This window comes from Pteronotus mesoamericanus, unplaced genomic scaffold, assembly GCF_021234165.1.
Source record: "Pteronotus mesoamericanus isolate MK-2021 breed Mesoamerican mustached bat unplaced genomic scaffold, CSHL_Meso_final scaffold_651, whole genome shotgun sequence".
Taxonomy (NCBI): Eukaryota; Metazoa; Chordata; class Mammalia; order Chiroptera; family Mormoopidae; genus Pteronotus; species Pteronotus mesoamericanus.
This window is the reverse complement of record NW_026555325.1, coordinates 34,448,029-34,463,470: the sequence shown is the minus strand read 5'-3', so window position 1 is coordinate 34,463,470 and position 15,442 is coordinate 34,448,029. Positions and strand designations below refer to the sequence as shown.

General features: G+C 36.7%; 1 protein-coding gene across 1 annotated transcript in view; it reads left to right on the top strand.

The window, feature by feature from the left end:
- Window positions 1-15,442, top strand: part of OLA1 (Obg like ATPase 1) — a 174,161-nt gene that overhangs the window by 106,149 nt on the left and 52,570 nt on the right. Inside the window, exons 6-7 of the mRNA XM_054562371.1 lie at window positions 11,786-11,866; window positions 12,176-12,273. Of these exons, the coding sequence (XP_054418346.1) occupies window positions 11,786-11,866; window positions 12,176-12,273 (179 nt within the window). The remainder of the gene's footprint in view (window positions 1-11,785; window positions 11,867-12,175; window positions 12,274-15,442) is intronic.

The following is a 15,442-nucleotide window of genomic DNA, read 5'->3' as shown; positions in this document are numbered from 1 at the left end:
CTCTGCCATAGTCTGTAGCTGTGCACTTGGAAGCACAGGCTCTGTGATTTCCCTGATGGTGCAGGCCAGTGTCAGTCCTCACCTGTGTTTTTCCTATGGCCACCTTGGCTGGGCTATAAAGTAATGAGATGGCTGCTACTTGTGCTGGTCTTGGAGATTCCCAGGCAAAGCCAAACCTTAAATCTAGGCTGGCTGCTGCTAGTGCCAGTCCTGGAACCACTCTGCAAGAGGTACTATCAAGCAAGCTGTGGCTTGTTTGATATGATTTAGGAAGTTGTAAAGCATGAGGCAAGACCAGCCATTCATATGTAAAAGTCTCTGTTAACATCTTGGGTGGGACAGAGTCTCAGGGGATCTCCAGGGCAGGGTAAACAGTGTTAGCCAGGTTGATGGAGTCTCATCTGTGGCACCTGACTGCTGGCTCTGTGGCTCTGTTGGGCAAGGGTTCATTAAAGGGACAATGGCTTCTGCCTGTCTTTCTCTCTGGGAGAAAGCTGTCCCCCAGCTCTTGCTCTGATGCCAGACACTTCACTTCCTCCCTGTATGCCACTGGTGCCTTTTTACCTGCTACCCCTGTGCTGGAGCTGAGAAGGAGTGAATCTGAGTCAGTCTGTGTGTAGGTTTTTTAAGAGGAACTGCTTGGTACTCCAGAAGTTTCTTCCACGAAGTCATCCCTTGATGGTTTTCCAGCCAGAAGTTAATGGGGACTTATCCTCCTGGCACTGGAACCCTGGGCTAGGGGGCCTGGTGTGGGGCTGGGACTCCTTGTTCCTGAGATATCCCTCCTAAATTTTTGTCCACCAAACGTGGATGTGGAACCAGCTCATTCTGCATGTTTGCCCTTCCTACCAGTCTTGATGGATGTGGTTTCTTAAATTCTGTATTTGTCAGACTTCCATTCAACTCTGTTTCTTACAGTTCTGTGTGATGATTGTTCTGTAATTTAGAATTGTGTAATTGTTCTGTAATGGAGGTCCCTAACCATTACTTTGAACTGTATGTCTTGTAAATTGCTTGCCTCCATTTCATTTAGCTCTTTTTCTGGAGATTTCTCTGTTTTTTCATCTGGGGCCTGTTTCTTTGTCTCCCCATTTTGGCTGCCTCTTTGTGTTTGTTTCTCTGTAGAGCTGCTATGACTCTCTGTCTTGGTAGTATGGCCTAATGTAGTAGATGCCCTGTAGGGTCCAGTGGTGCAGTCTCCTTGATCATCTGAACTGGGTGCTCCAGGAATGTCCTTTGGGTTTATGTGCCTTCCTGTTGTAATTGAGTGATTGCTCTTGGCCTGTTGATGCATGGGATTGATCCTTAGGCTGGCTTACTGTGAGGCTTAACCTCATCCACACTGTGTGAGTTGCTGTACAGGTACTGACCACATGAATTGGAATTTACCTCAGCTGGGTTTGGTGCCAACCAAGATTTCCTATTGGATATGCTGCTGGTGAAGCTCATTGGTTCCTGCTCTGATGCTGTCTGAAGCTGGCCACTGGATCTGTTGGTTCTGGCCCTCTTTAGAGGAACTCTGGTGCAGATCAGTATCAGACGCTACCTGTGACTGGCCCTGGGCAACCTGTTTGGGGTTATAAAGGAATCCACTGTTTGTAGCTGCCTCTGCTGGTGTGGGTGCACACAGAAAGGACCAACCTGCACCCCCAGTCCAGTTTTTCTAGCACTGGGCCCAGGGTCAGGGCAGCAAAAGTCCCAAGGCACCTGAGAGCCACCTGTTCTAGTGGATCTCCTGTGGTGGGAAGGTGCCAGTCAGGTTCACTGGAAGGAGGGGTGAATGGTCCCCATGCCAAAGCTGCATACCTCAGTCACTGATACCCCTCAGTCTGCCCAGACTTTTACACCCTGGCCAAGGCAGCTGACTTCTCAAGTGGGCATAAGATCCACATGGAGGGGCAAAAGGGAGTCCATAGGGTGGGGCTCTTGCTTTCCCCCAGAGGGTCATATGGAGGTGAGTGTTCCACCCAAGAAGGATGGTGTCTTTAGTGTGGGAGATGACAGCACAGGGATTCTGGCCGGTGTCCCTGCAGCTCTCTCCCCAGAGCCATAAACCCCAGACTTTCCTCATACAACTCTAATGGAGCCCTTGCTGCTGACTGTGGAAGTAGGGCCAGTTCTTTTCACATCTCTGCCCTTTCTGCCAGTCTGGATATGCCTTCTTCTGTAAATCCTTGGTTTTAAGGCTTCTCTTTAGCTAGTCTTCAGTTGACTTTTCAAGATGATTGTTCTATATTTTAGCCATAATTCCAGTTTGGTCCAGGGAGGAGGTAAGTGTAGCTTCCACCTACTCTGCCACCATCTTGGCTCTCCCAAGTTACTATATGTTGTAATTGTTTGTTTGTTTGTTTGTTTTGTTATGAGAAACAGAGAGTCAACTTAGGCTATATCAAGAAATGGAATTTTAAAATACAAGGTGAGAAAGGAAATGAAATCCAAAAAATATTTAAGAGCAGGAAGTGTAATAGAACCAGGCCTTTGGAGTTGAATCGTAAATCATTCCAGGAGAGCACTGTACCTCTTCTCTGTTGGTGCTCTGCCTGCCGTTCATGCAACTCAGATGTTCTTCACATCTGCTTCGCTAGAATTCTACTTACTTTATTTTTCTGTTCCCACTAGACTTCATCTGCTCTTTTATATATTGCTTTTGTTACTGATTTCTGCTTCTTCATAGTTTCTGCTTACTTATAATTGACTTATCACATCATGTAATTTACTCTATCTTGAGTTCTTTCAGTGTATCTTTACAGCTTACGTCTCCAATTCTATTATCCTGGCATTTTCTAATTCCAGCTTCTAGAACAAACATCTAACTGCCTTAATTTATTCACATTTTGGCAGAATTTTTTGTTTTTGTTTTTGTTTGTTTGTCTTATTAGATGACTTGATAGGTCAAGTGCCCACCAGTTCTGGCCAGGAGACTATTTGGACTGAGTTAGATTCCTCTAGGAGAGTACTGGAAGCACCTTGTTGGATAATGTGTTCAGTATACTGTGTAAAATGTTATGAGCATCAGCACATTATAGGTCCTCAATGCTCACTGCTATTTGATGACAGTTTTTAGGAAGTGCGAAACTGTTTAAGACTTCCAGGATAACACAAAAGAATGTATTGTGTTTGGGGCAAAGGCAACGAGAATTGGACTCATTTGAGGCCAGGCTACTTTATATACATCCTAAGGAGAATGAGCTCATAAGAACTGATGTTATGGCGCATATGCTACAGGCATACTTTTCTGGATATTCCCACCTGTCTATTTTCTCTTTGCCTATAGCTAACCATACACAGATGAAGAAAATTAAAAATAGGATCTTGATATCTCCATAAACTCATTATTATCCACCTTAAGAGGACCATCATCTAGCTTTTCTATTTGCCTTCCTACTCCCTGCTGCAACTGCTCCTCTACTTCCTCAAACCTCTTTTATATGCCTACTCCCCTCTTTCATCCATCCCAGTCCTCAGCACATGACCTTGCCTCCTGCTTCAAAGATCAAAATAAAAGCTATCAGACAGGAATTCTTTGTTCTCCACTAGCCAAATTTAAAGCCTGCTTATCACTCCTCTTATCTGTGGCTCGTTATTCCAGTTCTTTGGATATTATCACTTCCTTACTTTTCAGAAACCTTGAGCTATTAGTCATTCCTTTTTTTATCCTTTTTTGCTTTTAAGTGACTTTATTGAGATAAATTCACTATCACAAAGTTCACCCTTTTAAAGTATCCAATTCAGTGGTTTTTATTCTATTTATAAAAGTGTTTGGATTACCAAATAATCCCTTCTTTCTTGTATATACAACTTACCCTCTCAAACTAGCTTATTTCCATCAAATATGTAAGGATAGTTTTTTAATCTTAAAAAAAAGCTTCTTCCTGAATATTACACTCCTCAGGTTCAACTTTGGCAGAATGAGGCCCATAGATGGGACAGTAAGACATGACCTTAACTTTGAAGGTCAGGGAATCAAAAGCAGACAGCTAGGGCCAAATTCTGAAGGATAAGGAATGTGAGTTGTAACCCCCATCCCCAGAGCTGAAGAAGGGTCTTGAAAGCGCTGCCCCCCGAACCCCCCAAAAGATATAATCACCTCTCATTATACACAAAAAGTAAAGTTTACATAGACTAAAAAGTGAAACTCATAAGATAAAACATCTATAATATATACTATATCCATGACCTTTGAATAGATAAGTATTTTTTAATAGGACACAATAAAGGAAGAGATTTAAAAATTGGATGGGCAAAAGACTTGAACAGGTACTTTATGAAAAAGAAAATGCCTTATTAATTATTAGAGAAGTGTAAATTCAGACTGCAGTGAGATACCACATACCATAAATTAAGAAGATTGACAATATCAAGTATGGGAAAGAAGTGAAATTCTCAAGCAGTGTTGATGGGAGTGTGAATTAGTACATCTGCTTTTGAAAACTGATTAGGAATATATATTAAGTTTGAGTAAATGCATGACCTATGCTCGAGCAGTTCTAATCTTAGTCATGTACTCAAGAGAAATGCATGCATAAATTTACCAAAATACATGTATAAGAATTTTATAGCAGCTTTATTCATAGTAGTTTTGATAGCATAAAAAGCTTTAAAGCAGAAATAACCTTCAGTGTCCATCAACAGTAGAATGTATAAATAAATTGTGGAATATTCCTACAGTAGAATCTTACATGGCAAAGAAAAAACAAACTACTACTACTACATCTAACAACATGGATGAATTTCACAATGTTGAACAAAGAAGGTGAACACAAAATAATGCTACTGTGTGATTCCATTTCTATAAATTCCAACAATGGGTTAATTTGTGATACAAAGAAGCCAGGATAGTGATTATCTCTGGACAGGTGTGGAACATTGTAACTACATTGCTGATAATATTCTATATATTATCAGGGTTGTCATTACAGGCATGTGTTTATTCTGTGATGTTTCATCAAGCTGTGGGTAACCTACCAATGTTACCCTGGCTATGTGTTATATTTCAGTATAAGCCATTCTCAAGTTTGACCTCCAAACTGCTAGTTATCTTCTGCCTTAGTAGCTGAATCTCCAACTTGGATTTTTATTTACCTTCTTTGATTTTGGTTCCCTTACAAATCTTTCTTAGTATGTCAACTCTTTTGACATTTCTTTCCATTTTTCTAACTTGACTCTGGCCTCTTTCTATGGCCTCATGCTCCTGTTTCATAGTTGCTCAATCTTTTTGCATTCTGACAAGTTATGCCAGATAATCTATTAAGAGGGTTGTGTGTGATCATCATCTTTTTTTTCTTTCTGACTCTTCTTTTTCAGTAGTATTTTTATTAAAATAGATTGTTCCCCACCCCCTTGTCCTTCTTGGAACATGGCAAAATTCATTCAGGCTTATTTACAGGAGTCATAGGGACAATTGCCTTCTTTTTCTCCTTAGTAATGGTCAGATCTTTTACTAAGATATCTATACATTAAGAATGAATTGGTGTCCTTCCTGTTGTCAACATTATATCCAGTACTGCTATGTAAGTTCTCACTCTTAACTGTAGTGAATCACATAGCTGAAAACCCACAACTGCTAATCTACATTCTACCCAGGTTATTGCAAGAATTAACCTATTGTTTTAATTCTTGGAGGTCATCTCCCTTACACATACATACACAGTCATGCAGAGCATTGCTGCCAGTTGTCTTAGTTTGCTCTTTTGTTGCATGATTCTTTCCTGGGAGTTTTAGTAACTTTCTACATAATAAAATTATGTAGAAAGACGATAGTCAAGGGTCAGTACTCAGGTCCCCATAAACAGCAGCATTCATCTAGTAGAGCCACAAATGCTTAATATTCTGATTCAGGCAAATCCTTAATCTCAATTTAGAATATACAATGGAGATCTGTTTTGTGAGAGAAAGCCCAGCTTGGTCTTTCTCAATTTGGAATATTTAAAGAGGATACTCTGTGTTGAAGCAGGAGGAAGCCGTGGTAGTGGATTTCTAGCCAGACTATTTTGAGCTAAAGGCCTTGCCTCCATTCTTCTAATCTGAGTGCATTGTTGGCTCTGCTGTGTTAAAGCCACCCAACCAGCATAGGTCAGCACATCCAAGTGCGAGCATCAGGTATTAGGGTAGCAGGTTTGGCTAGAGGGAAGTATCAAGTTTGGTGGCTATAATTATTATAGAATAAGAGTGAGGCACCTTGATAAACTGCCAAGTCTATCCATTTAGCCATCGAATTTTAGGATTACAGATGGTGGGCAGAGAATAGATAAAGTCCTTCCTTTACCCTCACCCTGTGAATATACTCTTATTTCTATTTTCCTATTCTAAAGATAATATACTGGTTAAAAAGAAATAAAAACAGGCTTGTAGTTTAAAAAAAAAGAAGGCAGAAAAGGAGACTCCTCTGGAATACAATCTTCTAGAGATTTCTATACTAACAATTAGATGTGGCATCTGTCCAGTTTCATTATTTGAGTACATTTACTTATACAAGGTCTGTCTGGAAAAAATCCAGCAATTGTTAATATAATGAGCACAGTTTGTGTGACATCGATGTAACATGGCAGCGAAGGTGAGTGGACTGGAATGTACATGTGTGAAAATAATGACTTCACCGTACTAGTCAGTGGGGGTGGTAGATGCCATTGAGGGAGCATGTGCACTGTGTGGCCATGGCATTCAGAAAGACTGAGGGAGTAGAGCAACGAATCTGCATCAGATTTTGCATTAAGCTTGAACATTCCTCTGCGGAAAATATTCAGATGATTCAGAAGGCTGCAGCTATGGGCTACTGGACTTCATCATGACAACATGCCTGCTCATGCAGCACGTCTCATGCAGACTTTTTTTGGCAAGACATCAAATCACTCAGGTGACTCAGCCTCCCTACAGCCCAGATTTGGTGCCTTGTGACTTCTGGCTTTTCCCAAAACTAAAATCACCTTTGAAAGGGAAGAGATTTCAGATCGTCAATGAGATTCAGGTAAATATGGGGCAGTGGATGGCAATTAGGTGACTGTGAGGCCCCAGGGTACCTGCTTTGAGGGGGTCTAAGGCATCATTGTCTTATGTACAATGTTTCATGTATCTTGTATCTTCTTCAATAAATGTGTCTATTTTTCATAGCACATGGCTAGATACCTTCTGGACAGACCTCATATATAGTTTCAAAACCCTAAATGGAATCACATTATGTATTCTGCCATAAATAATAATACTTAATATCTATTGAATATTTACTATGTGCCTGGAACTGTGACAGTTACTTTATGTGTATTTTCTCATTTAAGTCTCACAGTCACCATATTCTGAATGGAGTTACTATCCCAATTTTACAGAAGAAAACTTAGGTTAAGTAATTGCCCAGAAGTTACACAGCTAGAAGGTGGTAGAAGCAGAGCTCATACCCAAATCTGTTTGACGATAAAATTCATATTATTAACCTTACTCCATTGTTCTGAACCTGCTTTTTTCACTTAGAGTTTGACCTCCAAACTGCTATATATTTTGGACATTTTCCCATAGGAAAGAATATACAGATACATCTTGTCTTAATGGATAAAAACTGTTCTGTTCTAAGACTATTCCATAATTTACTAGCAAATCTTTAATTTGTGGGTTTTTAGGTTGTTTCTAATCTATTCCTCACTTTTGCTGCTAGTGTCACACTGTTCTAAATACTGTAGCTTTTTTGTTTATTTTAATACACAGTAAAGCAGGACACATTTTTCTCTCTAAACGTTTTTCTTTTTACTTTCAACCAAGCCATCCTTTTAGAATAATGATATATTCAATTTGTAATGTTCTCAAACATCCCTATTAGGATTTTAACTGGAATTATGTTATATAAATACAGAATTTTGACTAGAATTTTTTATCTGCAGTGTTGATTAGGATAGATGAAAATCGAGTGCAGGGTCTGGCTGAATCAAGTGTTACGTCAGTGTCTAAACTGCATGTCTGGGAGTTCATTGACCTGGTTGTTATTGCCTTTGAGTACTGCCAGAAAGTCACTCACAACCATTGTGCTTGATTTTTTTAGACCATAAATTCCTTTCAAAAACATTTGGAACAAATGTACCATCATCCCTCAAAGGCACATGAACAGAGAACTTTAAATACAATTTCAGAGTTTGCAAACCCCTGAAATCTATGGATCATAGATGAATAATTCCTGCTGTGGGAGCTGAAGAATGTCAAATGGAGAAGTTCAGTAATTAGTCTTGGAAAATCTAGTAAATAATTGGGCTGTGTTATTTTGTGCAAAGAAAAATATTATTTTTGTGATACATGGATTTATAATTAGAGATAGCACCAAATAGTAAGAGTATTAACTTTCTCTGATGACCTTGGAATGAGAATGAGGACTTTGAATAAAAACCTTGGGAATGTCTAGGCAAACAAAGAGCAATTAGGCAACAAGGAAGACAAATAGGCCAGGGTGATAGGACAGAACACGAATTTCGCATCAGTTAGACCTGAATTTGAATCTAAGCCGTGCTACTTACCAGCTCTGGGAATTTAGGCAAGTCACACATCCTCCCTGAGTCTAAATACAGTCTAAATACACTACAGATGCTATTAACAACAGTAATGAAATATCTTAAAAATAGAGCATTTCTAAAGTGAAATGCTGTCAGTAAGAAAAGTCAAAGTAGAAGAGCAAGGTTTTCAAGGTGCATTTGTATTAAATTTCTTTGCAGTTTAAAGGTAGTTTAGCAAAAGCTAGCTAGTTCTTGTAGAATGTTAAGACTAGAAGACTGAATTGAGTTTTCACTAAGAAAGCCAGTGTTGGCAACCTTCAGAAATTTGAGAAAAGGGACTATTGAACAATTGTTCAGTTGTGGAAGATATATACATATTTGTTTTAAAGGCATACCCAAGAGAATATATTACCATTTTGTAGATCACTGGCATTTAGTTGTTCAGTAATTATAATAACAATGGCAACAACTCACATTGACTGAGAACTTACTCTGTGCCAAGAACTGCACTAAAACACCGTAAACACTGTATATGCATTATCTCATTTGATTTTCACAGCAATCCCCAGGAGGTACATAGTCTCCTCATCTGAATTTTACCAGTGAAGTAATAGGTCAGAGACCTAGTGAGCGGTGGACCCAGGATTTATTACCACACTAAAGTAAATTCTGAGTCGTCAAGCATTAAACTTTTAATTTTATTTTTATTTGTTAAAAGTTAGATATGCACTAGATTATTTTTTCAGTTAACCAGATTCACTAACTGGAACCTTTCATTGTTCTAACCATAATTTTATATATAAGCATAGGAAAAATTCAGTCAATCCATTAAGTGTTATATACAAATAAGTCCAAATGTTTTCTTTCATCTGATTACAAGTTTTTCATGTAAGGAACATATCTTTTAATTTCTCGCTAAAATTAAAATGAACTTTTAATTAAGAAAAAACACATTACAACTATACCATACAATCATTTATATAAGATAATATTATCTTATCAATCTGAGGGGTTTTTTTGTCTTCAGTAAAACTGACATCTTTTGGTAATCTAAGATGTCTTTTCTGGCTATTAAGTATTTTGTGGGGATAATTAAGAGAGTTCTGGGTATAAAATTAAATATTTTCAATTTCAAAGTATTTTTTATTTTCAACTCTTGAAAGGCTTAGTGATCTATAAATTTTTCTAAGAAGCATTGATTGTGGCTTAAATAAATACATTGCTTTGGAACTTAATTATGAGTTAATTCTCTTTAAAATTCGAGGCTCCTAACATATTATTTTGGTGTAGGGTGGGGAAAAAAATGAATGCCAAAAAGCGTGTGCGATAAAACTTTTATGTCTGAAGTGACTGTCTAGTTAATTTAAAATTGACAAATACTGAAATTCCTTCACTAGTGATCAGGATTTATCAAAGCCCTTTCATTTTGTGAAAATGTTTATAGTTACAAAAGTATTTTGCACTCCTTATATGATTAAAATTTAATTTTCTTATTTTAAGTTTGACTTTCTTTTGTATATTTTCTCTTTTCTTTAATTGAAATAACTAATGGAACCAAATATAAGATGGTACCACTGTTTTCTCCTTCTTTTGTATAATCTTGTTGCGTATCTCTACATAAGCTGTTCGTTCTGGCCACTCATCATAGTAACCAGCTGGGCCATTTCACCTGCTGGAGCCATTAAAGAGGACTCTCTCCCCCTAGATTAATCCCCTCCGACATTAGTTTTTTCCACTGACAACTGGAGCAGGCATTCAGAATTTGCAGGTGGCCAGTGTGACGCACATAATTGCCTACAATTTTAGGCAATGAATAAAAATGGTCTACATTACTTGTCAAAGGTTGTATATGCAGTGCCAAGTGAGATCTATGGGAAGCCTTTTAGGGTTTAAAGAACAGTTAATAGCAAGGCTGCACAGGGCTTTTTTAATCATAATGCATTTGTAATATAGCACTTTGATCTTCTCCTTGTAGGAAATGGTGTTACATTAGCTACTTTTAAACATTTATGAGTGAAATTCAGTTATAGAAGAGTAAAAGTGATTATTCTTAAGCAGAACATGTTAGATTTCATTAAAAGTTTTTAGGTTGCCCCTTCCTTGTTAAAATCTGTGGGAAGTCCTTTTCCTGGAGTGTTTCAAATCAGGATCTAAGGATATAGGGCTTTTTCCTTATTTTTCCTGTTGGTAACAGCAAGATTTGGAAGGAAGGTATACTAAATATTGAGGTAATTTATACAAGTGGATATTTACAGAAGAATAACTGACTTATGGTAAAGGAAAATACATTGATGAAAACCCAAGAAACCTATTACTAATAATTACATATTACAGTAAATTTTTAAAATTGCATATTTTAAACATCCATAAATTATCTTTAACAACAACAAAAAACAGATGACTCTCAAATGCACTTCTTCTGGAAGGGCTAAGTTTGACCTTTCAGACCCTAGAGTCTTTTATTAACACCTGCCTGTAAGGAGAACCTTGCCACACGCAGCTTTTAGATTCAGAACCACAAACTGATGAGGAAAGGCTTGAAGGGTTCAGTTTGTGTCACTTGCTGTTTGCCGTTTCCATTTCACAGATGATTAATCTTTCTGTGAAGAAAGGCCAGAGAAACAAAGCACATTGGGCTCTTCCTGCAGTTACTCCTTCTGAATGCACACTAGCTTGCTAACTAAAAGGCCTTTAGATTTCCAGCAGAGAGAGATGTTCTGAAAGTGAATGCAGCTGGTTGGAGGTCACCAGTGCAGGGCTCTTGCCATTGTGTAATGGAGGCTTTGGCAGGTTGGAGGGGGATTGCTGGAGTGGGGACAGGAGAAGTGGGCAGAGAGAAGGAGTTGGCAGAAAATTAATTCATAATAAAAAGGGTTTTGGTCAGTTGATATAATACTTTGGAGGGTAGATTATCAATAATAGATTCAATTTCATCTATTTGTTTGATTTTCTATTTAAGGAAAAAATTATAATTCATTCTGTCTCTAGTATCTCCCTGCCCCCCCCCCATTTCCTAATAGCATGTTTATCTTGCAAGTGGCACCAGTAGGAAGTGTTGAAATATTACTGTCTTTTGTCATCTTTGGTGTAGTTGAATTGTCTTAAAATTTTTAAGACTTTTACTAAATTTGCTAGTATTCCACATTTTATATGTTAATATTTTAATGCCACAACAATGTTTCATTAATTAGTTTTTCGATTTTTAAATGAGATGCTGAAAATTATTATCTGTGTGACTTAATTCCCCTTTTAATTTTAGTATTTAGTATCTAAATGCTTAGTATTCATCTTGTATTTACTTTTTTCTCAATCGTGTACAGGACATAATGTGCAAAGTCAAATCCTGGGTTATAGATCAAAAGAAACCTGTTCGCTTCTATCATGATTGGAATGACAAAGAGGTAAGTTATAACTATATGCCATTTATTACTGCGTTTGCTTTGATTTCTTAGAGAACAAATTAGAGTTGTCATTATTTTACACTAATTATTATAGCTAAACTTTAGTTTTGTCAATGATTGCTTATTCCCAGTCCCGTTGTTTCTTTTCCTCTACTCTTGATATTTTATAACAACTAATCTTTAGAAACAAGAATTATAAAAATGAAAATGGCTACTTGTTTAAACAGAGTTTACTTTCAAGTTATTTAGTGATTTACTCAATAGTTACCCAAGTTTCAAAAAGGATTCTTTTTGTGTCTCCCACTGTAGATTGAAGTACTGAATAAACATCTATTTCTGACTTCAAAACCAATGGTCTACTTGGTTAATCTTTCTGAAAAAGACTACATTAGAAAGAAAAACAAATGGTAAGTTTTTCCTCTCTAGATATATTCAGACATATATCCGTATACACGCGAACACCTACCTATGTACTTACTGCTATATTGGACTTTAATTTTTTCCCTCTTATTATTAAAAAGTTTAAAATGGATTAGAAAACTTTGCGTGATGTTTTAATTCTGAGATGAGTCTCCTAATTGATTTACACTGAGAGAACTTAAGAAAAAAAAACAAATTAGGTAATACTGAATCGTACATATTTACTTATCAAATTTAAATTTAATAGACATCATTATTTTTTTCTTTGCAAAATGAGAATAATTGTAGTTGGAACAGTAAAATTTTTTAAACTAGGAATTTCTAGCTGTGTTGATATTATATGTGACTTTAAAATATCCTCTAGGAATTACAGTTGGGCATAAATTTAAAAATCCAAATTAAATGCTTTAAAAATGTATTTTTTAAATTAAAAAAAAAAATAAAACTGTGAGGCAAGGAGGAAGACCAGGCGTCTGTTTCAAATACTTTAAAAGTGTGCAAAGGTAAAAACTATGCGTTTATGTACTATCATTTTTTTGACATGTAACCAAAATGTACAAGGCTGCCTTTCATTCACTAATAACTTCAAAAACTCCATATGTTCATATAGCATGTAGACATGTACACATTTGGCATAATGCTCGCTTGCTTTGACTTGCCTCACTGGACCCTCAGTATTTTGTAGTATTGAGTTATATTAACAAATCAAGACTATCCAAAGCAAAATATCTGAATTCTCCTAAAATATATTGTCGGTTTTTCCCTGTACTTCATTAAGTACTTAGATGCACATGGTTTCAATTTTCCATTAAAAATTCTCATTTCCATATGATATCAAAGAGTGAGAAGCTTTAAACTGAAAAATAAACATTCATAGACTAGAAGCCAAAACAATAATTAATGTCAGATGGTTAACTCCAATAAATCATTAGAATAAATTCTGTGAAATTACTGCAACTAAAAATGCCCTGTTGATATTGCCATAAGACATTTTGTGTTCCTGATAGGAAGTTGAGTTTGGCTTCTTTATTGGTAATATTCTAGAAAGCATAAACGTAACATGAAAATTTAGTTCCAACTAGTCAGTGTCCTCCAATAGATAAATTTAAAATAATCAGTTCTGTCTTGTTTCAAATTCTTATAAATATGATGATTAATGTGTTAAAAATTATTACCTTTGGGAAGGAATTTTAAAATTTATTGCTTGACCTCAGTTAATAAATCTTCTCATTGTAGTATAAATGGTAAGGTTTCCTGAGGCTCTGTGAAACAATACAGACATCAAAGTTTACATGAAAAGGGATGAGTCAGTTTCCTTGCCCAAAGGGGCTTCTCACACCTGTATTTGGATGATTACAGGTAGAACTCCCTGGCTCTAATTGTATAGTAAATACCATTTCCCAGACCCTAATGGTAGACAGACTGCTTGGGAGACGCCAGTCTGTGATTTAGCTGTCGCCAGACACCCCATGTTTTTTGTGAGACCAGTTGTGATGATGATATGGTTATAGCCAATTGAAAGTAAACTCTTGTCTAAATAGCAAATTTTAATTTATAAAAATGTAAAGATATGGATGATCCTAAGTATAAAACCAAATTTTATGTATAACTAATGATCTGATTTGGGTTGTGTGTATGTTTGGTGGGTTGGGGGGTCAGCTCTTGTGGAAGTTAGTGTAATTGCAGCTGAAAGATCAAAGACTGGGTAACTGAGTGATGTTCCAGAAGAGAATTTACCACATAGCCATTTTCTGTACAGTTTCTGCCGCCTGCTGTTCCTATTTTCCCTGAAGCTAGCCATTGACTACCCCCTGTGCATCCCTGCTCGTAAAAAATGATTGAGGAAGTATTTGTCATGTATTTATGAGTGGCAAACATTGTGTGGTAGGGAATGGCATCTACTGGAGCCAGAAAGATTGCCATTTGCCTTTCATTCAGCCACTCTGCTACAGCTTTAAATCCTCTGTTTATGCAACATAGTCTTTGTATTAAAGTGGAGAATAAATTTTTATTATGAAGGATATGAACACTAGGTTTTCATCATTTCTAACACTGAAAGCAGATGTAAATAGTTAAAATACATTTTCACTATTAAATCCTTTTAATTTGTGCTAGCATCTTGTTTTCTGGTGATGTTTATATCTAAGTTCCATTTGTGTTAGTCGCTCCTTTATCAAAAGAAAAAGGTTTTGTTTTTTAAGGTTATTATGTAATGCTACTGTAGCAAATTAAGACTGTTGCTGGAAGCAGTAATAAATATTTTCTTTAGTCTTTTAGATCTAGAAAACTGTTTTAAATGGTCAAGAAAAAAGAGGAAGGGTTTGTGATTTCGGCAACAAGAGAAAGACTAAAACTATTTTAGTGGGTCACCATTTCGGAAGTAATGAACAATTTAATTACTAAAGTTCACTTTAAATTTAAACGGTAATGTTATTTTTCAATTCTAGAAAAGAGAGAAGTATCTTGAAAGGTACAAAGTCTGTCGTATTCCTGAGTAGGTGTATTGACCTTTTGAAAGATAGAAAAACTGGAATGGCTCCAAGCATCTATTCACTGGTTTTATTTAACACGGTTAAGTTAATCATTTTGTTGATTTATGATTAATACCTAGCCTCTGAAGAGAAGCTGACATGGTAGCAGAGTTAGTTACAGTTGTGTTATGATCAGATGACAGTAATCAAGACCTAAGGGAATCCATACAAACCTTTTTATATTACTACAAATTACTGTTCTTTGAATGTATAAAACTGTACAGAAGCGTTTTGTCTTTGGTGGGTGCCAGTGATTTTTGAACACTTGAGTATTTAATTTTTTAAACATGATCAGTTGTTGCCATATAATTAAGATTATACTATATACAGTATTAATTTTCATTTGCGATTCCCCACTGAGTCACGGTGTCAAGCAGGTACAGGACATTAGAACTCTCAAACCATTGCTTAATTAGGGGTTTAAATTTCAGTCTTTGCACCCTTACTACTCTGTTAGTGATGTATTCCATCCAATGATGAAATCAGTGAAACAAACTAATTTTAGATATAGTAGTCCTCCCGCTTATCTGCAGAGGATGCATTCCCAGACTCCCACTGGATGCCTGAAGCCACAGATAGTACCAAACCCTAAACCCTACATATACTGTTTTTTTCCTATCCATAC